General features: G+C 38.7%; 1 protein-coding gene across 1 annotated transcript in view; it reads left to right on the top strand.

Annotated features, from left to right (window-relative positions):
- The window catches only part of GALNTL6 (polypeptide N-acetylgalactosaminyltransferase like 6), a 1507590-nt gene that overhangs the window by 614952 nt on the left and 866189 nt on the right, over positions 1 to 26449 (top strand). The window contains exon 3 of the mRNA XM_070376153.1: positions 10060 to 10198. Coding sequence (XP_070232254.1) covers positions 10060 to 10198 — 139 coding nt within the window. The remainder of the gene's footprint in view (positions 1 to 10059; positions 10199 to 26449) is intronic.

Here is a 26449-nt window from a genome sequence, read left to right as displayed (position 1 = left end):
ATGTTTTTCCTTCTGGCTTACTTCACTCTGTATAATAGGCTCCAGTTTCATCCACCTCATGAGAACTGATTCAAATGTATTCTTTTTTAATGGCTGAGTAATACTCCATTGTGTATATGTACCATAGCTTTCTTATCCATTCATCTGCTGATGGACATCGAGGTTGCTTCCATGTCCTGGCTATTATAAACAGTGCTGCGATGAACATTGGGGTACACGTGTCTCTTTCCCTTCTGGTTTCCTCAGTGTGTATGCCCAGCAGTGGGATTGCTGGATCATAAGGCAGTTCTATTTCCAGTTTTTTAAGGAATCTCCACACTGTTCTCCATAGTGGCTGTACTAGTTTGCATTTCCACCTACAGTGTAAGAGGGTTCCCTTTTCTTCACACCCCCTCCAGCATTTATTATTTGTAGACTTTTGGATCGCAGCCATTCTGACTGGTGTGAAATGGTACCTCATAGTGGTTTTGATTTGCATTTCTCTGATAATGAGTGATGTTGAGCATCTTTTCATGTGTTTGTTAGCCATCTGTATGTCTTCTTTGGAGAAATGTCTATTTCTCCTAGAGGAGAACATAGGCAAAACACTCTCTGACATACATCACAGCAGGATCCTCTATGACCCACCTCCCAGAATATTGGAAATAAAAGCAAAAATAAACAAATGGGACCTAATTAACCTTAAAAGCTTTTGCACATCAAAGGAAACTATCAGCAAGGTGAAAAGACAGCCTTCAGAATGGGAGAAAATAATAGCAAATGAAGCAACTCACAAACAACTAATCTCAAAAATATACAAGCAACTCCTACAGCTCAACTCCAGAAAAATAAATGACCCAATCAAAAAATGGGCCAAAGAACTAAATAGACATTTCAGCTCCACTTTAAAGATCTGTGCTCAGAATGAATGTAAATACTTCTTGCTACTTAACTCCCTATAGCCTAAATCAAAATACAGGTAAGGTTTTTAATATAAAAAATACCCATATCTCTGGCAAGTATTCTTTTTAAAAATGAAGTTTCCATAATCAGACAATGGAGATGTAATGTTATTACCAACAATGAATGGTTATTATTAATATAAGTTTTTAGGTAACCAAGTCAGTTTTATTCTGTAACCCAATGTGTATAGTTTTAGTTTTCCCCAGCTGTGTACTCCTTTAACATTGCGGTAAGTGTTCTAGCTATTTTGCATTTCCAAATACACGTTTAACTCAGCTCATCTCACTACATAAAACATCCCAATTACACACACAATAACATTGCCACCAGTAAGGAAGCAAGCACTCCCAAGATTTTAACTTGGATTACTTTATAGACTAGTGATCAGTTCCTTGATAAATGACCACTTAAAGATACCTCTTCCAATCCAAGATCATGCTCTGTTACTCCAATTATTTAGTTATTCATTAACTTCTTTCAGCGGTGTTTCCTATATTGTCAGTATGGGGAGCAACCTTGTGCATGTTTTGTTAGGTTTATTCCTAGGTAATTGGTATTTTCATGTTATTTTAAAAAGTGTATTTCAACTTTGTTGTTAGTGCATTAAGAGTTGGTTCTATATTGGCCTTCGTCAGTAAACACTGACCAAGTTACATCAGTTTTCATAGCTTTCCAGTGTTGTCTCTTTTTTCAGTATACATTCATGTCATTTAAAGTGAATTAGTCTTTATTCTTCCTTTACAGTATTTACAGCTCTTATTTCTTCTTAAAGACATTTCTCTTGATTGCCCCAGGTAGATAGGATCAAGATTGCAGATTGAGTTGAGGTAAAAACACTTGACATTTTCCTGTTTTCAGCTTCGGTGTGGAAAGTGTTCTGCTTCACCAATAATGTATGATATTTGCCACATTGTTCTTGTGGTTACCCTTTGTTACATATTTAAAGTCCCCTTCTGTTCCTAGATTACTGGAAATTTCCATTAGTGTTGAGTTTTATCAAATGATTTTTTTTAAATACTGAAATAATATGACCTATTCCTCAATGTGATTTATATTGATGAATTTGAATGTTAAGTCAACATTGTATTGCTGGAATAAATCCCAGTTGGTCATTATAAGCTGTCTTTTAAAATATTGGTAGATTCATTTTGCTAATCTTTTGTTAAGTTTTTTTTTTTTTCATCTATATTCCTGAGAGACATAGATCTGATATTTTCCTTTCCTATAATACTCTTACCTGGTTTTGATATCAGGCTTATGCTGATACTCTAAAAAGATATTTTAGAGTCTCTCTTTTCTAAAAATATTCCTGTAAAGATGGCACTATTTTTCACTTTGACGTTTGGAAAAATAAATTCATCGGGGAATCCATGTAGGTCTGGAGTTTTCCTTTTCATTTTAATGTAATGCCCTCAAGGTCTATTCACATTGTCTCAAATAGAAGGATTTCCTTCTTTCTGATAGGTGAAGAATAACCTGTTGTAAATGGTAATCAAAATAAGTTGGCAGAGAAGACAAATGCTCAGTGATATCACTTTACATATGAATGTAAAAATCCTTAGTCCATAGAGAAAAAATGAAGTGGTGATAATGACTGGCTAGAGTTGAGGGAAGTGGGGAGATATTGGTCAAACAATACAAACTGTGAGTTGTAAGATGAGTAAGTTCTGGAATCTTTTGTCACCTAAATAGTCCATTTTATTATTTCATGTTTTTCCTTGGTTAGGTTTTGTGTTGTGCATTCCTACGAGGTTTTTAACTGTCACCCTAGAGATTCTAGTATGGATTATTGATTTATTGCACTCTAATTAGGACTTTTATCACTTTCAGAATAATTGAGAACCAACAATTCACCACCTTTCCACCCAAGCCTCCAACTCCGGCCATAACAAACCTTAGCTGGATTTCCTAGTCACACTTTACACTCTCAGGTCTCTGAACCACGCCTGTGACACTTCTGCCTGTTTACCTTTTGCCTTCCTTACCTCTACCGAGAGGTCCCATATCACTGAGAGACATTCCTCATGCATTAATTAATTAAGTGCATTCATTCATCTCCCCATGTATTCATCTCACAGAAATGCTGTGGGGCAAGCCACGTGATCAGTACTGTACTAAGACTTATAGACTCATAGATAGCAAGACATTGTCCATCCCTCCAGGAACTCATGGACGATCACCCTTCTTTTTTAACCACAATGATCTGCTTTTTTAAAATGTTTCTGTTAAACATGATATCATAGGTAATAACTCTGATGTTCATCATTTAATCCCCAGCCCCTGTCTCAGAGAAGTTGCTTAATATGTGGTTTTGAATAAATACATAAGTATCTTTATTTCTTCCCTGGTGGCTCAGATGGTAAAGAATCTGCCTGCAATGCAGGAGACGAGGGTTCAATCCCTGGGTCGGGAAGATCCCCTGGAGGAGGAAATGGCAATCCACTCTAGTATTCTTGCCTGGGAAATCCCATGCATGGGGGAGCCTGGTAGGCTGTACAGTCCATGGGGTCAAAAAGAGTCAGATATGACTGAGTGACAAACACTTATACTTTCACGTTCAATGAACCCAAATTTTATCACTTCCTTATCTGTATAAGGCTCAAAAATGTTTATTAGGTTATCTGCTATGTGGCAGGCACTCTTCCAGGTCCTGGGGATATTTGGGGACACAAAAGAAAGGCCCTACTTGCATGAAGCTTCTATCCCAATTGGAAGATTGCTGATTAACAGGCAAAAACATAAATGTAGAATAGCAAGCTATATGTAGCTTATATATATATAAAAGCAGATTTGGGATCTAGAGAGGGTGTGGAGTGCTGTGTATGATGGTTTAAGATGTATTGATTATGAAAAACCTCTCCAAAAAATTTAATTTTATCAAAGGCTTGATTATATAGATTTTTTAATGAATTTTTATTGGAGTTTAGTTGCTTTATAATATTGTCTTATTTTCCACTGTACAGCAGAATGAATCAGCTGTTTGTAAACATGTATTCCCCCCTTCCTTTTGTGCTTCCCATTCAGGTCACCACAGAGCACCTAGTTTCCTGTGCTATATACACAGTAGGTTCTCATTAGTTATCTATTTTATACACAGTATCAATAGTGTATATATGTCAATCCCAATCTCCCAACTCACCCCACCCACCCTTTCCCTCTCACTGTCCATGTATTTCTTCTCTACATCAGTATCTTTATTTCTGCTTTGCAAATAGCATCATTTGTACCATCATTTTCTAGATTCCACATATATGTGTTAATAGACAATTTTTTTTTTTTTTTTGGTCTTTCTGACTTCACTCTGTATGACAGTCTCTAGGCCCATCAGTGTCTCTGTAAATGGCACTATCTTGTTCTTTTTTCTGGGTGAGTATTATCCCATTGTATGTGTGTACTACATACATCTTTATCCATTCATCTGTCAATGGGCATTTAGGTTCTTTCCATATCTTGACTATTTTAAATAGTGTTGATATGAACATTGGGAAGCCTATCTTTTCAAATTAGAGTTTTTCTCTTTTCAGATCTATGGCCAGAAGTGGGATTGCTAGGTCATATGGCAATTCTGGAGAAGGCAATGGCAACCCACTCCAGTACTCTTGCCTGGAAAATCCCATGGATGGAGGAACCTGTTAGGCTGCAGTCCGTGGGGTCACTAAGAGTCCGACTAAGTGACTTCACTTTCACTTTTCACTTTCATGCATTGGAGAAGGAAATGGCAACCCACTCCAGTGTTCTTGCCTGGAGAATCCCAAGGACAGTGGAGCCTGGTGGGCTGCCGTCTATGGGGTTGCACAGAGCTGTACACGACTGAAGCAACTTAGTGGCAGCAGCAGCATGGCAATTCTATTTTTACTTTTATATGTGGCATTTTAAAGCAAGAAAGAAAATGACAAATTATTCATTAAATGTCAATCCTATAACACCTAGCCATTTGTTTAATGATAAAGTGATGTTTTCCTCACATCTCATACCAGAACAAGTTCCAGATGGTTCAAAAATTTTAATGAATAAAACAAAACAAAATGTTAGTAAAACTGAATTCATGAATGAATTTTTAAAATAATAGTACAGTAGGACCTGATTTATCTATAAATGTAATGTGTAAATAAGAAACAATGTAAAAAAATTAAAATAATCTGGATGGAAAAAAATCTTAGATTTATCTTGATCCACTCGGATAATCCTTTGTAATTGATGCATTAAGCCATTGACATTCACAGTGATTACTGATATAGTTTTCACTAATCTCTACCTTATTCATTGCTGTTTTCTGTTTGTCATCCTTGTTCCTTGTTTGTCTTATACTTCTCTGTCTTTTGTGCTTTGAACTGAGCATTTTATATGATACCATTTTTCTCCACTTCTTAGTATACCAGTTATGCTTCTTTTTTTTTCAACTAAAGAAATTTATTTACTTTTTTTCTAGGCACATAGATGACAAAGTTATAAACAAGTTTTGATACATAGGAAAAGACTTCTGTCCAACTCTTTTTGCTAAATGAATCATCACAATAATTTTTACAATTTTTAAAACACTACACAGCTTTCTTGGGCTGAAGTGATCACAAGAACATATTGATACTGGTATATTCCAGCTACTTACTTCTGAACTGTGGTGTTGGAGGACTCTTGAGAGTCCCTTGGACAGCAAGGAGATCCAATCAGTCCATCCTAAAGGAAACCAGTCCTGAATATTCATTGGGAAGACTGATGATGAAGCTGAAACTCTAATACTTTGGCCACCTGATGTGAAGAACTGACTCATTTGAAAAGACCTGGATGCTGAGAAAGGTTGAAGGCAGGAGGAAAAGGGGATGACAGAGGATGAGATGGTTGGATGGCATCACCGACTCAGTGGACATGAGTTTGAGTAAACTCTGGGAGTTGGTGATGGACAGGGAGGCCTAGTGTGCTGCAGTCCTTGGGGTCGCGAAAAGTCAGACACAACTGAGTGACTTAACTGAACTGAGCTGAACATTGTTTAAAAACATCAATGGAGAAAAGTGTTATTTAAATATCAATTTCATATACAGAAAGTACAATGTTGTTAACTCACTTGACAGTTTCTTGTTTCTCTATCAATTTAAAATTGAGATAACATGGACTCAGACGGCTGTGCTTCTTTGTAACTTTTTTTAGTGATTGCCCTAGAGTTTGCAGGACATTTACAGCTAATGCAACTCCACTTATAAATAAAACTACAGCATTTTAACTGGAGTGTTATGCCTTAAAATCATAAAATGATCCTAATTTTTAATTCCTTCCTTCTATGTCTTGTATCATTGCTATCCTCTGTTCCACTTTTCATAAGCATATGTGTGTCTATATAATGAACACAGAAATAATATAATATATAAACATATATAATCTATTACATTGTTAATATTCTACTTTGAACAAACTTCTATTAAGAATAAGAAAAATTAAAAGGCTTTATTTTTTATTTTACCTTCCTTTATTCTTTCTTCAATGCTCTTGTTTTATGTAGATCCACATTTATAACCTATATCATTGTCCTTCTCCTTATGGAACTTTTTAATGTTTCTCACAAGGCAGGTCTAATAGAAACAAATTCCTTCCATTTTTGTTTGTCTGAGATGGCCTTTATTTCTCCTTCACTTTTGAAGGGTGGTTTCAGAAGATGGAGTTCTAGGTGGGTAGGTTTTTTTTTTTTTTTTTTCAGTTCTTTAATTGTCAATATAATATTTCACTCCACTCTCTTCTCGCTTCTGTGGCTTCTGGAGAGAAGTTGGATAAAATTTTATTTTTGTTCCTCTATAGGTTACAAAACTGTTCCTCTTGTTTTCTTTCAAATTTTTTTCTTTACCTTTGATTTTCTTCATTTTGAAAATAATATGCTTCAGTGTAGTGTTTTGGTAGTTGGCCTGTAAGGTGTACCCTGATCTTCAGGGATTTGTGGTTTGGAGTCTGACATTCATTTGGGGAAATTCTCTGTCATTGTCTTTTCAGATATTATCAGATATCAATTTTCTGTGCTGTAGCCTGCCAGGTTCCTCTGTCCATGGGATTCTCCAGGCAAGAATAATGGAGTGGGTTGTCATTTCTTCCTCCAAGGAATCTTGCTCACCCAGGGATCAAACCTGCATCTCCCATGTCTCCTGCATGAGCAGGTGTGCTCTTTACCACTGAGCCACCTGGGAAGCCCTCCCATTGGGTTTATGTTACACCTTCTGTAGTAATACCACAGTATTTGGATATTCTATTCCTCAAGTTTTTGTTCTGTTCACTCTTTGGATTTTGATGTTTCTATTGTTAAATCCTCTGGCTCAAAGGATCTTTCCTCAGCTGTACTCATCTACGAGGAATCCATCAAAAGCATTCTTAATTTCTGTTAAGTTTTTTCTTTTTTTATCACTAGCGTCTATATTTTGTTCTTTCATAGAATTCTTAGCTCTCTGTTTATATGGCCCATCTGTTCTTGCATGCTGTCTACTTTGTCCATTAGATCCTTAGCATATTAATCATAGTTGTTTTCAACTCCTGGCCTGATCATTCCACAATTCTTGCTGTGTCTCATTCTGATGCTTGTTGTTCAATCACTGAGTCATATCCAGCTCTTTGCAACCCCATGGACTGCACAGCACTCCAGGCTTCCATGTCCTCCACTGTCTCCCAGAGTTTGCTCAAATTCATATCCATTGAGTCAGTGATGCCATCCAACCATCTCATCCTCCACTGCCTCCTCCTCCTGCCTACAATCTTTCCTAGCATCAGTATCTTTTCTAATGATTTATCTCTTCCCATCAGATGGCCAAAGTATTGGAGCTTCAGCTTCAGCATCAGTCCTTCCAATGAATATTCAGGGTTCTTTCCTTTAGGATTGACTATTTTTATCTCTGATGAAACATGGTCCACTGGAATAGGGAATGTCAAACCATTTCAGTATTCTTACCTCGAGAAGCTCAATTCTGATGCTTACTTTCTTCATATTGTGACTTTTTTTTTTGCCTTTTTGACATCCCCTGTGATTTTTCGTTTTCCGTGAAAGCTGGACATGATGTACTTGGTAAAAGAAACTGCTGTAAACACGCCTTTCATGATGTGATGTAGAGGTGTGTGGGAGGGCATTCAGGATTTTCCTCCCCACTTTGGTTGGGCAGGATGGTTACCATGGCTCAAGTCAGGAATTTCCTTCTCTTAGGTCCGTTATGCTCAGCAGGATACACCTGAGCAGGTGAGCTCTGTTAACTAGGTTCCCCAGAGGGCAGGCCTTGTTGATGGGAAGAACCAGGTATATTTCAAAATGGTTTCTTCTATCTTCCTCCTGCCAAGAACACAAGAGAATTTTTCTCTGGTATCTACTCTGGGAGCTTTGTTGAGCTCCTGGAGATAAATGTCACAATAAAATTGGAGCCTCTCTATGACTGAATCCTCGGAGACCTTTTACCTCTCAGGCTTGCCTGCTCTGAGTCTCCAGCAATTTGTCAATTACAGTTCAGATTTCTTACCCTGGACAACTGGTTCCTGGCATTTCTGCTTATGAGTCTTGCTCTGGTAAGCCTGGGCTCCTGCTTCCCCATCTGTCTCTCCTCTCCTGTGTCTACTCCTCTCTTCTGCATCCATAAAGTGTTGTTGAGTCTGTTCAGCTTTTTATCTGCTGTTAGTACAGAAAGGAACTTTCCAAGCTCCTTCCAGGCTGAACCAGAAAACAGAAGCCTTAGATTTAAATGAAATAAACCTAGAAAATATTTACAACATGGGTTCTTAAAAAAGCTTTAGCAAACATAATATGTAAATTGCTCTTAAATGCAGATTGTCTTGTAAAAATCTCTGAAAATCTGTTTTAAAATGTAAGAAATACAGATGATAAATATATGTAAATTAATTTTGTTATTACTCAAGAGAAGGGAAATTAAAGTTTGAATAATCTGTATTTTTACCAGCAAATTTCAAAATATTCTGTAATGCTTCTGGGGATGTTAGAAAACTATCTACTAACTCTAAAGATATTCTGGAAACTTTATTTGCAAGAATTATCCTCCCTCTTCCAAGTATACATACCTAGGAATCTTAAGCAAGCAAATATGTTTATTAAGATTGTTTACAATATAGAATGGAGAAGGCACTGGCAACCCACTCCAGTACTCTTGCCTGGAGAATCCCATGGCCAGAGGAGCCTGGTAGGCTGCAGTCCATGGGGTTGCTAAGAGTCGGACATGACTGAGCAACTTCATTTTCACTTTTCACTTTCATGCACTGGAGAAGGAAATGGCAACCCACTCCAGTATTCTTTTTTTTTTTTTAATTTAAATTTATTTATTTTAATTGGAGGCTAATTACTTCACAATATTGTATTGGTTTTACCATACATCCATATGAATCCACCATGGGTGTACACGTGTTCCTCATCCTGAACCCCCCTCCCACCTCCCTCCCTGTACCATCCCTCTGGGTCATCCACTCCAGTATTCTTGCCTGGAGAATCCCAGGGATGGTGGAGTCTGGTGGGCTGCCATCTATGGGGCTGCACAGAATCCGACACGACTGAAGCGACTTAGCAGCAGCAACAATATAGAAAGTTGAAAATAACCTAGAAATATATTTTGACCAAATACTATAAATTGGAAGGCTATGGACTAATGTCAACCATCAGAAGTAAATGAAGTATTGCCTTTTTTTAAATTCGACCCAGAGGGATGGTGTGGGGAGGGAGGAGGGAGGAGGATTCAGGATGGGGAACACATGTATGCCTGTGGCGGATTCATTTTGATATTTGGCAAAACTAATACAATTATGTAAAGTTTAAAAATAAAATTTAAAAGAAAAAAAATTCAATTATGTTTGATAAAATCAAATTATAAGGCAGTATGTATATTATCAGTATATATGTCTTCATAGAAATGTTTAAGCTCTTAGCTGTGGTTTTCGCTGAGAGGTGAGATTGTACTTCTGTGTTGCTTATTTTTATTATGAGTATGTTTCATTTCTCTAAATGAAATAAAATAATGATTTGATAAAATCTTGCTGCTGGAGCGTTCTCTGGAGCATAATAACAAGAGAGACTAAAGAAACACATTCACATCCTATTATCTGCTCTAGAAGTGGAAATGGTTTTTAGGCAGACACTTATCCCTTTTTCTTTTCTCCTGATAGGGAAAGGTGAACACGGAAAACCTTACCCCCTCACTGAGGAGGACCACGACGACTCAGCTTACAGGGAAAATGGTTTCAATATTTTTGTCAGCAACAACATTGCTCTAGAGAGGTCCCTGCCAGACATCCGGCACGCCAAGTGAGTGTCCACTTGCCCATGTGCAGGGTGGTGTCCCTTGTCTCTTTTGATTCATTATGTTTTGTGTATATAATCGTGAGTTATACAATTAAAAACTTTACCTATTAATTTTATAGAAGCCATTTATATTCCATTATTTTATATATACTTTTGGGTTTGGGGGGTTTTATTGAGGTATAGATAACTTACAATGTTGTGTTAGCTTCAGTGACTGAATTAATTTGCTGTGGCATCATCGACTCAATGGAATTGAATTTGAGCAAACTCCAGGAGACAGTGAATGACAGGGAAGCCTAATGTGCTGTAGTCCATGGAGTCCAAAAAGAGTCAGACATTACTCAGCGACTGAACAACAAATGGTCTATATTTACACGTATAGCTTCAGATGGATAGCATATATGTATATGACAAATTACTTTGCTATACATCTATATATATACATTTTTTATCTGTATACTATTTTTCAGATGCTTTTTCTTAATGAAACTTATAGTTACCAAAGGGGAAAGGGTGTGGAGAGATAAATTAGGAGTTGGTGCTATATTCATTACTATATATAAAACAACCAACATAATCTTAGGTATTTTTTATTTAACCTGAAACAGCCTCTAAAATTCCAAAAGATCAACTCTTGATGCTCAGAAGCTTAATACCCATTTTCATTATTGAGTTGGTGGTATGATCTCCGTTTACATTGAAATACTCTCAGATGACATCTGTCCCTTTGCCTTTGATCACATAGGGTATGATGTGTACATTTTCCTTAGTGATTAGCGCTGTTAGAATTGCCTACTGGTGCATGCCTTGGACTGACTGCCTTCTCATGTCAGCCGTTATCAGTGCATTATCGTTACATTTTCTATAGAAAATGCCTGAAGTGAACACATCCATCATCTCGAGGGAATGGTTGGTTACTCCCGTCACTTAGGAATTGCTTGTGGCTTGTCAGTTGACAGTGCATTCAGCTTTTACTGAATTGAAGCTAAATATTAGAGTCTCAGTGGAAACAAGGAGACTATTACCTACAGTTGGAGGAAAGCCTTCTCTCTGTCCACCCTTGGCTAATCCTGACCTTGCTTAGAGTACCTTTTTTCTAGTCTGTTACAATTTTCTTGTTTAGCATATGCAATGCCCAAAGTATGCCAAGAACATGACTGTGATCAGAATTTGGAGCAGTGGTGTTGTCCTGCATACTTGATAAATCTATCCAACTAATATATTGACCTCAGCATTTTGTTCTCCTTTAGAAACACTGGTGTGAAAGAAAAAAAAATCAGAGAAGATTAAGGGCATCCTTAAGACTAGGACTCTAAATTAAACCAATAATGTACGTTAAATAAAGCTGTGTGCAAAAGCAGTTAGCCCTTTAGGAACAAAAAATCAGTGAATTCTGGTTTGGACAACTGTTTGTTAGTTGCTTTGCTATATTCTGTCTTTATTGATTTTATTTTAAAATATAAAAACTTAACAGTTTTCTCCTTCAGTTTTATGTGAAATTGCATTTTCTAATATGGTTAACCAAAGGATTCATGTGAAGAAAAAATTAATTTTCCCCTAAACTGAATGCTTTCTGTACTGTCTAGGCCTTCTATCTAGCAAAATTATTCCCTTGTCACCTGAAATTATCTATGGTAATTTCTACTGACCAAGAATGTTTCTAGTTATGAGAAATTTTAATACCTAATTGCCCACCATCAAAGATGCATTAAATTGCATTGTTGGCATAATATCCTCAGAGCATAATTTCCATCCACCTCCTCCCCCGCCCCCACACTTCCAATCTTTTTATGTTTATGCAAGTGGAAAGATTTGCAGATGGAAACAGTGTAGGAAATCATTGAAGTCAAAAGAAGGTTGATATTCTCATTCTTTGCATAGAGTGTATTTTTAGGGTAACTACTACCTTTTGAGAAGAGACATTCCTAGGCAATAATGGAAAAGAAAATGGAAAAATGGAAAACAAGACATTTTGAAAATTTTATCAGAACTACTATGTTTACAGTATTGGAAGGTATTTTTTAAGTGTTAGGGATGAAGAATGTCGCTAAAACATGGTATGTGATGGTATTCTTATTTCCTGAGGCTTGAATGTCTAATAGGACAGTAATCTAGTAAAATAATAACAAAAAGGGAAAACAAACTATCTTAACAGAAGATTGCAGAAGCATGCCAGGCAAACGTTAAGAGTGAGATACAGGAGAGCTCATCTCCTTGCTCAGTCCTGTGCATGGCTCTCACCTAGGCGGGAGGGGAGGTGAGATGCCGCCTCTGGTTTTGTCAAGGTACCACCTGCTGGAATCTGGAAACCAAACAAAGTCTTACAGGGATCCTACTGTTTAAAGTCCTGTGCTTTTGACCTTGGCTATGCTTCTCAAAATATAGGCACAGATAACTACAAGAGCATATGACGCAACTCTATCCTTGAAAATGGGAAAGCAGCTGGACACAGATTCCAGTGTTTTCAATTTAACAAAGCTATAGGTTATGGACCGTATTTTGTTTATATGAACAGAATCTATGGAAGAGAATGCAGAATCTGTATGACTTTTCTAGTCAAATGTAACAGGTCTAAGAAACTGCATTTGCAGTCAACCAATTCCAACTACTGGCTGAGTTTATCCAACTACTCAGAGTTTATTTTTTGTGTGTCTTAGGATTTTGCAATGCAAAATATCAGGGAATATTGTCTTGCAATTTTGTTGAACTAGATCTTCATTCCAAAACAGATCATTGTGGTTCTAAATCCACTGTTCTACACTATAGATCACTCTCTGTCTATTTGCTTGTGCTCTATTCCTGCTCATGTTCTCAAAAAGTTTCATAATTCTAGGTGTTGCGACATGCGTAGTGCACAAATCTAGTCTACTGTGAAGACTAGAACTATTTAGAACATGGATTATAACAGAAATCCCAATCCGGACAGCACTTTTATTTGTCCTGTTATTTACTTCTTCACTAGCATAAAACTGAACATATTCTTTGGCATCATTGTTTCACTACTCCAGTAATCAGTTTAGTTCAGTCACTCAGTCATGTCTGACTCTTTGCAACCCCATGGACTGCAGCATGCCAGGCTTCCCTGTCTATCACCAACTCCTGGAGCTTGCTCAAACTCATGTCCATCGAGTCAGTGATGCCATCCAACCATCTCATCCTCTGTCCTCCCCTTCTCCTCCTGCCTTCAATCTTTTTCAGCATCAGAGTCTTTTCCAGTGAGTCAGTTCTTTGCATCAAATGGCCAAAGTATTGGAGCTTCAGCTTCAGCATCAGTCCTCCCAGTGAATATTCAGGATTGATTTCCTTTAGGATGGACTGGTTGGATCTCCTTGCAGTCCAAGGGACTCTCAAGAGCTTCTCCCTCACCACAGTTCAAAAGCATCAATTCTTTGACACTCAGCTTTCTTTATAATCCAACTCTCACATCCATGCATGACTACTGGAAACACCATAGCTTTGACTAGATGGACCTTTGTTGGCAAAGTAATGTCTCTGCTTTTTAATACGCTCTCCATGGATAGAAGAGCCTGGTAGGCTGCAGTCCATGGGGTTGCTAAGAGTCAGACACGACTGAGCGACTTCACTTTCACTTTTCACTTTCATGCATTGGAGAAGGAAATGGCAACTCACTACAGTGTTCCTGCCTGGAGAATCCCAGGGACATGGGAGCCTGGTGGGCTGTCATCTCACGGGTCGCACAGAGTCAAACATGACTGAAGTGACTTAGCAGCAGCAGCAGCAGCTAGGTTTGTTATAGCTTTTCTTCCGAGAAGCAAGCATCTTTTAATTTCATGGCTGCAGTCACCATCTGCAGTGAATTTGGAGCCCCAAAAAATAAAGCCTGTCACTGTTTCCATTGTTTCCCCATATATTTGCCATGAAGTGATGGGACCAGATGCCATTATCTTCATTATTTGAATGTTAAGCCAGCTTTTTCACTCTCCTCTTTCATCTCCATCAAGAGACTCTTTAGTTCCTCTTTGGTTTCTACCAAAAGGGTCATGTTATCTCCATACATGAGGTTATTGATATTTCTCCCAGCAATCTTGATTCCATCTTGTGCTTCATCCAGCCTGGCATTTCACATGATGTACTCTGCATATATTAAATAAGCAGGGTGACAATATACAGCCTTGTTGTACTCCTTTTCGAATTTAAAACCAGTCTGTTTTCCCCATGTCTGGTTCTAACTGTTGCTTCTTCATCTGTACTTGGGATCAATCTGAGAGAAACCTGAGTTTCCCCTGTCATTAGAGCATCTTCCCACTGTACCTAATGCAATGTCCATAAGAACTTTACAATGAGAGCTTCTGCATGGCATATGGCAGTCACTGGCTGGCCTGGCTTCATTTTACAGACTTTAGTTTTTCTCCACCTCTATAATATAGCACTATAATATGCTATTGGAGAAGGCAATGGCACCCCACCCCAGTACTCTTGCTTGGAAAATCCCATGGACAGAGGAGCCTGGTGGGCTGCAGTCCATGGGGTCGCTAGGAGTTGGACATGACTGAGCAACTTCACTTTGACTTTTCACTTTTATGCATTGGAGGAGGAAATGGCAACCCACCCCAGTACTCTTGCTTGGAAAATCCCATGGACAGAGGAGCCTGGTGGGCTGCAGTCCATGGGGTCGCTAGGAGTCGGACACAACTGAGCGACTTCACTTTGACTTTTCACTTTCATGCACTGGAGGAGGAAATGGCAACCCACTCCAGTGTTCTTGCCTGGAGTATCCCATGGACAGAGGAGCCTGGTGGGCTGCTGTCTATGGGGTCGCACAGAGTCTGACACGACTGAAGCGACTTAGCAGCAGCATAATCTGCTATATATTAGAGTATAGCAGATTAACAAATGTTTAACATTTTCAGGTGCATAGTGGAGGGCCATATGCGTGTAACCATTCCCCGCAAATGCCTCTCCCACCTAGATTGCCACATAACATTGAGCAGAGTTCCATGTGATACAGTAGGTCCTTGTTGGTTATCCGTTTCAAATATAGCAATGTGTCCATGTCCATCCCAAATTCCCTGACTATCCCTTCTCCTGATCCTTGCCCCCTGGCAACCATATTGCCACTTATATTTTGATTGTGCATTTCCTTTTTATTCAGTAACCCATTTGAATGTCACAACTTTACATGATATAGAACATCTTATTTTGACTCTAAAACATACATTTACAGTACACAGTACATATAAAATAAGGAAAAAGGCAATCATGGAAGGATGGCCTGCATAGAAAAGAAACTGATAAACGTATACATGAGTTAATTGTTAGCAAGATAAAATTGAAGAATATTTAAGCAAATATTACTCCCTGGATATGAATGCATGTGTTAGCAGTTACCACAAGTCTTCCATACCATGCTAAAATTAACGTATGTAACAAGAAATTACACGTGAGGGAAGAGGAAGTACATTAGATTAGGATACATAGTGTGTTAGTTGCTCCGTCATGCCTGACTCCTTGTGACCCCATGTACTGTAGCCCACCAGGCTACTCTGTCCATGGGATTTCCCAGGCAAGAATTCTGGGGTGGGTTGCCATTTCTCCAGGAGTCTTCCTGACCCAGGGATCGAACTCAGGTCTCCTGCGTTGCAGGCAGATGCTTTACCATCTGAGCCACCAGAGAACACATATCGAGTTAGGAGGTATAATAGGAGAGTTGAGGTCAGCTTTGCAGAGAATTCAGGTAAACACATCATTTATGTAAGGTTTCATTTCTTGCTGTGATGAAAATATCATGATACACATTCCACATGCATCCACATTAATTATAGTGTACTTATAATGTGCCTGAGTAGGTGAGATATTTTGAATTAAAGTAGTTCTACTTTGAGGCTTCCCAGATGGCTTAGCAGTAAATAATTGACCTGCCAATGCAGGAGACATGGATTTGACCCATAGGTCAGGAAGATCCCCTGGAAGAGGGCAGGGCAACCCACTCCAGTATTCTCGCCTGGAAAATCGCATAGACAGAGGAGCCTGGCAGGCTCCATGGGGTTGCAAAGAGTCAGACACAACTGAGAGACTGAGCATACACACATGCATATAGTTCTACTCTGAATTGTGTCTTTCCTTTTCCTTTAACCTATATGTCAAGATAAGGAGGTTTTGGCTTCATGCCTTTGATAACAAGCAAGATACTGGATTTGAGGAGAAAATTCTGAGAGATCGCATCTCTTGAGAAAACTTAGAGGAATTTTTAACACTTCTTGTCATGGTATCATAGTGTGATTGCTTTCAGCAGTGTTGCGTTTGTATCAGGCTTCCTATCCTAACTGTGTTCCCTGTATAATTTCAGAACCAGTGGAGAGACTGTCCCAGAAGTGGTTTGCAAGTAAACTGTTATCTTTATTACTGACCGGATTTATTGGTGGGTGTGGTTTAGACCTGGGACAAGTGCAGTTCCTAATACCAAATTCCAGAAGGACGTGCATTCAGCCTTCCAGTCACTGACATTGTTGACAATCCCAGGACAATTGTGAGTTTCCCTGGTGGCTCAGTGGTAAAGAATCTGCCTGCAGTGCAAGAGACCTGGGTTTGACCCCTGGGTCAGGAAGATTCCCCTGAAGGAGGTCATGGCAACCCACTCCAGTATTCTTGCCTGAATAATCCCCTGGACAGAGGAGCCTGGTGGACTACGGTCCATGGGGTCGCACAGAGTCGAACACGACTGAGCACAGATGACAGCTGTAGAGCTTAGGGCCTCAGGAGCAGAAAGAGATGTCTGATCTGTGCACCACAGTGGGTTCCCATGCAGAAAACTGAAGCAGAAGCTGAGCCAAGCATAAGATTCATAACTAATTCAGCAATCTTGTGACTTTCTTTCTCCTAGAGGGGATGTGTGGGAGGATGGAGAGAGGCAGGGTACTTCTCTAACAGCTGGGACCATTTATGGAAGGAAACAACCTCCCCCTCCCCTGGATGACCTGGGCAGAGTGTTGATCAATACTTTGTATACAAGAAGAAAGGTTGATTCTGTATATATACATATTTTGAGTAATTTATATTGCATAATAATGACTGAAGAGTTAAGTATCTTGACTTGGACTGTGTGCTGAACCAAGCAATGGTCATTTTGAATTTCTACATATCCAGTTTACTAACAGGGTGCTAGCTTTTTTTCTCTGAGTATTTAAGATATTTAAAATTGGTGCCAGGTTTACTGTGATCCATTCAGTTATTTCTTTTTCTTCTGATGGTTATCCCTCTGATTCCTTTCCTTTTCCATTCATATCATGAGGAGATAAAATATAAAGAGATCAAGTGAATTACAATTTGAAAATATAAATTGTAAATATAATTAAATTTTGTGAGTCAACTTTGAGTTTATTTTCTTGCTATTTAGTCACTATTCTGACTCTTTGCAACCCCATGGACTGCAGCATGCCAGGCTTCCCTGTCCTTCACTAACTCTCAGAGTTTGCTCAGACTCACGTCCTTTGAGTCGGTGATGCCATCCAACCATCTCATCCTCTATGGTCCTCTTCTCCTCCTGCCCTCAATCTTTCCCAGCATCAAGGTCTGTTAAAATGAGCAGGGTCTTCACATCAGGTGGCCAATATATTGGAGCTTCAGTTTCAACATCAGTCCTTCCAATGAATATTCAGGGTTGACTTCCTTTAGGATTGACTAGTTTGATCTCTTTGCAGTCCAAGGGACTCTCAAGAGTCTTCTTGAGTTTATTAGGAAAAATAATTATGTGTGTCCAGTTTATTTTAACTACAGTGCAGTGAAAGTGATAGAATGATATTTAATTTCACATGAAATAGAAAAATATGATTTGGCTGCTGTAACTCTGAGCTATTGAATGCTAGAATTTATTCACAGAGATGTTTGAGGTTAACCGTATAACAGTGTGCAAGGATTTTCTTAAAATTTCATAGATTCAAGGCTACTTAAAAGTTGGGGAGTTGTTGACAAATATGTAGAACCGGGTAACCATCACTAAAATTGAGACATCAAACATTTCATTCACCCCCAAAGTTCCCCATGTCCCCTTTGCAAGAAATCTCCCCTTCTTCTATCCCTCAACCAGCAGTGATCTGACTTCTGTCCCTAAATTTTTGCCTTTTCTAGAATATTCTACAAATAGAATCATGCAACATGTAGCTTTTTGTGTCTGGCATCTTTCATTTAGCACAGTGTCTTTGAGATTAATCCCTGTTGTTGCACATATCAGTAGTTTGTCCCTTTATTACTGAGTAAAATCCTGTCACATGGATTGTTATCTAGTCACCAGTCCACGGACATTTGGTTTGCTTCCAGTTTGGAGCTACGATAAATAAAGCTACTCTGAACATTCACATTCAAAAGAAAATTTGAGAAGGCACTGGCTTCTTTTCATGTTTTCATTATGGTTTTTTCCTGAAGTTGATTGTTTTCTTTCAACAAGTTGACAAGTGAATTCTGAAGCAAGTTTCGCTAAAAGACTTGTGCCCTCCAATCACGTGAAAGTGCTGTCACCAGAGAGGCAGGAAATGTGTCCTTTGAGTCAAATGCTACTCTAGCCTAGGATGTGTCAAAACATGATTGGAAAAAGAAAAAAAAAAAAAAAAGAACAATTTATATTGAGAAAGGAATGACCAGGATCAACAGATAGGAAATAACCTTTCAAAACGGTCATTCGGTTTTGTTTTATTGCACTTCACTTTTAAAAAATTAATTTCTGTTGGACTTCTCTGGTGACTCCATGCTAAAGAACCTGCCTGCCAATGCAGGAGATGTGATTCCGATCCCTGATCTTGTAAGATCCCCTGGAGAAGGAAATGGCACTCTAGTATTCTTGCCTGGGAAATCCCATGGACAGGGGAGCCTGAAGGGCTGCAGTCCATGGCGTTGCAAAGAGATGTACACAACTGAGAGACTTTTATTTTAATTGTAAATTTTGATAGAGGCCTCATGCAAACTAGCGTAGCTATTAGCACATTAGTATGTTTCTAAGGGTCATGAAAGAAAAGCCTTGATAGAATACAGTGAAAATGTACACAAGGATCTCTCCCACTGAATAAAGCCTGAAAGACATGGGAGAGTTTTTATCAGTGTAACTGACAATGTTCTAGTATTGAAGTGAAATCCTCCAGGGAGAGAGAACAGTTGAAGAGTTGTCAGACATTTAATCTTTGGAGTGAATGACAGCTCATAAAGCAGATGCTTTGAAAGGAGGAAAGAGGAGAACACAGGGCATGGGGTCTGAAAGACTGGCCTTGGGAAAGTTGTGCACACACACAAAAACTTCTAGACATGACCTAAATATGTCTTGTAACGTTTTCAATGTAAACATTGCTCACAATTGTACGTTTGACTCCAAACCGGAGTTCTCAAACTCTAAAACCTAGTTGCTTATTACTGTGTTATTCTGCTTCAAATTATGGTAAAAATATAAAAGTTGAAATTACAATGAGTTGCAATATATTAGTTTATTAAGACCCAACCAAAATGTAATTGCTTTTTTTATTAAAGGTTTTTTTCTTATGCAAACTATTTTTTTATATCTTTATTGAATATATTACAATATTGCTTTGATTTTATGTTTTTGATTTTTTGGCCACAGGCATGTGGGAACTTAAGATCCCCAACCAGGGATCAAACCCATACCCCCTGCACTGGAATGCAAAGTCTTAATCGCTGGACTACCAGGGAAGTCCCCATAATTGCTTTTTACTTTTATTTATTTTTAATTGGAGGTTAATTGTTTTACAATATTGTGTTGGCTTCTGCCATACATCAATATGAATCTGTAATTGCTTTTTAAATTATAGAAAGAAACTAGAAAATCAAGTACAAATTCATGATTGGACATTACTGTCATTTATGGGACCTTTATTTCAGTCATAAATATATATATATATTCATAGGATTGTGTTAGTCTCTCAGTCATGTCTGACTTTTTGCGACCCCATGAATTGCAGCTGCCAGGCTCCTCTGTCCATGGGATTTTCCAGTCAAGAATACTGGAGTGGATTACCATTCCCTTCTCCAGGGGATCTCCCCAAAATCCCACATTGCAGGCAGAGCCTTTACCACCTGAGCCATTGGGGAAGACATTCATAGGATTATATTATATGTATTTTTAATTCTAATTGTATGTAATTTTGTTACCCTCAAGTGTCAATATATAAGGCTCCAAATGGAACACATTTACTAAAAAGACTAATAGCTAAATATGAGATTGCATTACCATATCAGTGATACAGAAAAATCATACTTAGATAAATGTTAAACTGCTGGGTTTTCACTATGCAGTCATCACTGCAAACTTTCATGGCACTACTGCTAAAGTCAGTCTCTAGAACCGGTGGTGGTGAATACATCACTAGGAAATACTAATGTGCTTCAAACTCAGGCAGTTATTTCTGTTATGTGTGACCTTGGTAACAAAGTCAGTATTTCAGATTAGTGTGACTATAAAGTCATCCAAATTTTAAATTTTCACTGGGAAAGTAGAAAATATTGAACTCACAGAAGTGCAACTAATTTTTGGAAGTTTGACATCAAACTAGATCAGAGTTGATCTTGGAGTCAGTCTTAGGAGATTATTGTTTTTCAGCATTTGAATGATGAAAGAGTTACAGTGTTTAGATATGGGGATTTTCCCATAACTGAACAAAAGAAATGGTGTCATATCATGTGTTGTTGCTTACTGGCTAAGTTGTATCCAACTCTCTGTGACCCCCTGGACTGTAGCCCACCAGGCTCCTTGTTCATGGGATTTCCTAGGCAAGAATACTGGAGGGTATACCTATTCCCTTCTCCCAGAGGTCTTCCCAATGCAGGGATCAGACCTGAGTATCTGGCATATCCTGCTTGACAGGCAGATCCTTTACCACTGAGCCACCAGGGAAACCTGTCTTACATCATAGACATGGTTAATATCAGAATTATTAAAATGATGACAGGCAAAGGCCTAAAGCTGTTTTTTATAATGATAACTTCCGTATTGGTCTACTGTTTGATAATGATGTTAAGATAAATAAAAGAAAAAAAAAAACATGCAGAACAGAGTCTATGTAGATATCCCATGCCTACTTGCTTGTGTTATATACTTACAAATTAAGATATTCATATAGAAACTTCAGTGTGAAACTCTAAAGTCACAGATGCTTGAAGTACACTCATTTCCTTTTTCCATATGAAAAGCTTTTTAAAATAATTTTTATTGGAGTATAATTGATTGGCAATGTTGTGTTAGTAAAACATTAACTCTTCCTCCAACCCAGTATCAAACCAGTGACCTAAGGATGACTATACTGGGATATACTACAATCCTCCACTCTACCAGCTGAGCCATCAAAGGAAGTGCTCTCATTTCTTGATTAGCAACTATTGTATATTTCAAAGTTATCTCTAATTTTTTTACAGTCTTTCAAATTAATACAATTTATTTATTTTAAAATGCTCTCTTTTGAAAAATTAATCTCATTTACTTTGATACCAGCTTGCCAGATGATTTTAGTTACTCTCATAGGACATTGCACATACACAGTATTTAGACTTATTCTACTGTATTATGGGGCTTCCCTGGTGGCTCCAATGGTAAAGAATATGCTTGCAATGCAAGAGACCTGGGTTCAATCCCTGGGTCAGAAAGATCCTCTGGAGAAGAAAATGGCAACCCACTCCAGTATTCTTGCCTGGGAAATCCCATGGATAGAAAAGCCTGGTAAGTTACAATCCACAGGGTCACAAAGAGTCAGACACAACTGAGTAACTAACACTGTATTTTGAATTGGAAATTTTGGACAGTGCCTTCCACTGGAACAATGGCTCCCTGACAATAAAACTTTGATTTTCTTCTATCATCAGCCCATAATGTAATGTTGATCACATGACAAATATTAATTATTTGTTAGGTATTGAATAAATACAGAAAAAAATCCAGAGAAAATCCAGAAAAACAAAACAAAAAATAAGCCATCGTCAGAATCACATCTGTTAAGTTTCAAAGTATGTCCTTTGCTATCTTAAACCATGATAAAGATGATTAAAAAGTTGGCAGAAGTTTGTGAAGCAGAAATAGATTCTCAATTTTAATTCCTTTAAGAAAAATGGAAATTTGATGTAATGATGCATTCTTTTCAGTAAGATCACTGCAGATGGTGACTGCAGCCATGAAATTAAAAGACGCTTATTCCTTGGAAGGAAAGTTATGACCAACCTAGATAGCATATTCAAAAGCAAAGACATTACTTTGCCAACAAAGGTTTGTCTAGTCAAGGCTATGGTTTTTCCTGTGGTCATGTATGGATGTGAGAGTTGGACTGTGAAGAAGGCTGAGCACCGAAGAATTGATGCTTTTGAACTGTGGTGTTGGAGAAGACTCTTGTGAGTCCCTTAGACTGCAAGGAGATCCAACCAGTCCATTCTGAAGGAGATCAGCCCTGGGATTTCTTTGGAAGCCATGATGCTAAAGCTGAAACTCCAGTACTTTGGCCACCTCATGCAAAGAGTTGACTCACTGGAAAAGACTCTGATGCTGGGAGGGATTGGGGGCAAGAGGAGAAGGGGATGACAGAGGATGAGATGGCTGGATGGCATCACTGACTCGATGGACGTGAGTCTGAGTGAACTCCGGGAGTTGGTGATGGGCAGGGAGGCCTGGTGTGCTGCGATTCATGGGGTCGCAAAGAGTCGGACACGACTGAGCGACTGATCTGATCTGATCTGATCTGATTTAGTAAGATTAATCTTACTATAGGAATTCTAAATTTGTTCCCTCTTTATTATGTTTCCAGGCTTCCCTGGTGCCTCAGACAGTAAAGAATATGCCTGTAGTTCTGGAGACCCAGGTTCAATCCCTGGGTAAGGAAGATCTTCTGGAGAAGGAAATGACAACCCATTCCAGTATTGTTGCCTGGAGAATTCCATAGACAGAGGGTCCTTGTGGGCTACAGTCCATGGGGGTTGCAAAGAGTCAGACATGACTGGGTGACTAACACTATTATATTTCCACTCACTTAATCACTCTTATCTCACTTAATGAGATAAGAGGTAGTGATTAATAATTCAGCTTATTTATTTAAGAAATGTAGAATAATCGGCCATTTTTAAAAAGCCAGCATCAGTGTTAGTGATGAAAGACTGGATACATTGCTCCTGAGATGATGAGGTGAAATGAATATTTGGGCTCACTGCTTCTACTTAACACTGTACTATAGATTATAGTTGAGACAGTTGGGCAAGAAAAAGAGGGAAAGTGATCCAAATTAGAAAAGAAGAGTTACAACTTCTCTATTGGCAGATGACATAATGTTATATAGAAAACCATAGGGAATCCACTGAGAAAGCTAAGAGAACAAATAAGCAATGTCAGCAAGGTACTCAGGTATAACACCAATATATGAAAATCATTTTATTTTTATACACTTGCAGTGAATAATCTGATCATAGCTTTAAAGAAAGCAATTCCCCATAAAATCAAAATGAATAAAATATTTAGGAATTAACTGAACAACGAGATGTGAAACGTATACTTTGAAAACTACAAAACATTGTGGAATGAAAGGGAAGAGATGAAGAAGCATCCCATATTTGTGAATCAGAAGAGTTAATATTAACTCAGCAGGACACTCAAAGCTGAGCTATAGATTGAGAGAAATTCTCATACAAATCCCAGATGACTTCTCTTTAGAAGTTGACAAGCTGATTCTAAAATTCATGTGAAATTGCAAGGGACCCAGCATAGCCAGGACAATCCTGAAGAACAGCAAACAAATGGGATAACACACAATTCCTGATTTCAAATTTATTGCATGTCAACAGTAATCAATACAGTGTAGTATGTGGATAGATATATAGATGAATAGAGTATAATTGAGAGTCCAGAAATAGTTCCATATGTCCTGGACAAATTGATTTTTTGACAAGGGTGCCAAAACCGTTCAATGTGGAACAAATAATCTTCTAAACAAATGGTACTTGGACAACCAGGAGACCACATGTAAAAGAAAGATGTTGGACCCTTAACTCAGACCACAAAAAAAAGAAAGTGAAAGTGAAAATCACTCAGTCCTGTCCTACTCTTTGTGATCCCATGGACTATATAGTCCATGGAATTCTCCAGGCCAGAATACTGGAGTGGTAGCCTTTCCCTTCTCCAGGGATCTTTACAATCCAGGGAACGAACCCAGGTCTCCCTCTTTGCAGGCAGATTCTTTACCAACTACCACAGAAGGTGAGCATAAAACGTATCAATGACCTCAGAAGAAAACACAGAAGTAAATCATCATGACCTATGATTTGATAAAGGCTTTTCTGATGGCTCAGATTAGGGTAAAGAATCCACCTGCAATGCAGGAGACACAAGAGAGGGGTTCAATCTCAGGGTCAGGAAGATCCCCAGGAGGAGGAAATAGCACTCCTCTCCAGTATTCTTGCCTGTGCTGGTGGGCTACAGACCATGGGGTTGCAAAGAGTCTGACACAGCTGAATGACTGAGCATGTTCTTGTGCATCATGCCAAAAGCATAAGGAACAAAAGAAATAGATAAATTGACCTTTGTCAAAATTAATGCATCAAACTTTTATGCTTTAAAGGACACCATCAAGAATGCAAAATGACAACCCACAGTAGTGGAGAAATATTTGCAAATTGTGTGTCTGATAAGAAATTTGTATCTAGAATATATAAAAACTTATAATTTAATAATAAAAAGACCAATGACCCAGTTAAACTATAGGCATATGATCTGAATACTCATTTCTTCATGGAAGATATGGAAACAGCCAATACATCCATGAAAAATGCTCAATGCCTTTAGTCATCTAGGAAAAAAAAAAGAAAGTGTTAGTCGATCAGTTGTGTCCAACTCTTTGTGACCCCATGGACTGTAACCCTCAGGCTCCTGTGTCCTTGGAACTCTCCAGGCAAGAGTACTGAAGTGTGTTGTCATTCCCTTCTCCAGGGGATCTTCCCAACCCAGGGATCGAACCCAGGTCTCCTGCACTGCAGGTGGATTCTTTATTGTCTGAGCCACAGGGAAGCCCAGTCATCTGGGAAATACGTATCCAAACAAAAATGAGTTACTACTTCACAGCCACTGTGTGTGCTTGTTGCTCAGTGTCATGTGCGACACTCTGTGACCACATAGACTAGCCTCCAGGCTCTCTGTCCATGGGATTCTCCAGGCAAGAAGAGTGGTATGGGTTGCCATTTCCTCCTCCAGAGAATCTTCTTGACCCAGGGATCAAACCCGAGTCTTTTGTGTTTCCTGCAATGGCAGGCAGATTCTTTACCACTAGCGCCACCTAAGAAGTCAAATAATAAATGTTGGTGATGATGTGGAGAAAGTAGGACCCTTGTACGCTAACAGTGGGAATGTAAAGTAGTGTGAGTGCATTAGAAAATATGCTTGCAGTTCCTCTAACAATTAAGCACAGTTACCATATGACCCAGAAATTCTACCATCAAGAATACACCAAAGGGAAATGAAAACATGTCTACACAGAAGTCACATATGAATGTTTATAGGAGCATTATTCATAATAGTCAAAAGGTGGCAACAACCCAGCTGTTTATCAGTAAGTCACTGGTTAAGTAAAACATTGTAAGTCATATCATGGGCTTTCCTTGTGGCTCAGCTGGTAAAGAATCTGCCTGTAATGGAGGAGACCTGTTTTCGATCCCTGGGTTATGAAGATCCTTTGGAGAAGGGAGAGGCTATCAGTAGTAACCTCGATACGAAGATGACATCACCCTTGTGGCAGAAAGCAAAGAATAACTAAAGAGTCTCTTGATGAAAGTGAAAGAGGAGAGTGAAAAAAGTTGGCTTAAAACTTAACATTCAGAAAAACTAAGATCATGGCATCTCTGTCATGTACAACTCTTTGGGACCCCATGGCCGAAGAATTGATGCTTTCGAACTGTGGTGCTGGAGAAGACTTTTGAGAGTCCCTTGGATTACAAGGAGATGCACGAGTCCATCCTAAATGAAATCAGTCCTGAATATTCATTGAAAGGACTGATGCTAAAGCTGAAGCTCCAATTCTTTGGCCACCAGATGGGAAGAACTGAATCATTGGAAAAGACCAATGATTGAAGGCAGGAGGAAAAGAGGACAAGATTGAAGGAGGAAAAGAGGACAACAGAGGATGAGATGGTTGGGTGGCATCACTGACTCGATGGATATGAGTGTGAACAAGCTCCAGGAGTTGGTAATGGACAGGGAAGCTGCACAGTGCTGCAGTCCATGGGGTTGCAAAGAGCTGGACATGACTGAGCAACTGAATTGAACTGAACTGAACTGAAGTG

The sequence above is a fragment of the Bos mutus genome, chromosome 8 (assembly GCF_027580195.1).
Source record: "Bos mutus isolate GX-2022 chromosome 8, NWIPB_WYAK_1.1, whole genome shotgun sequence".
Lineage (NCBI taxonomy): Eukaryota > Metazoa > Chordata > Mammalia > Artiodactyla > Bovidae > Bos > Bos mutus.
This window is presented reverse-complemented; position numbering and strand designations above follow the sequence as displayed.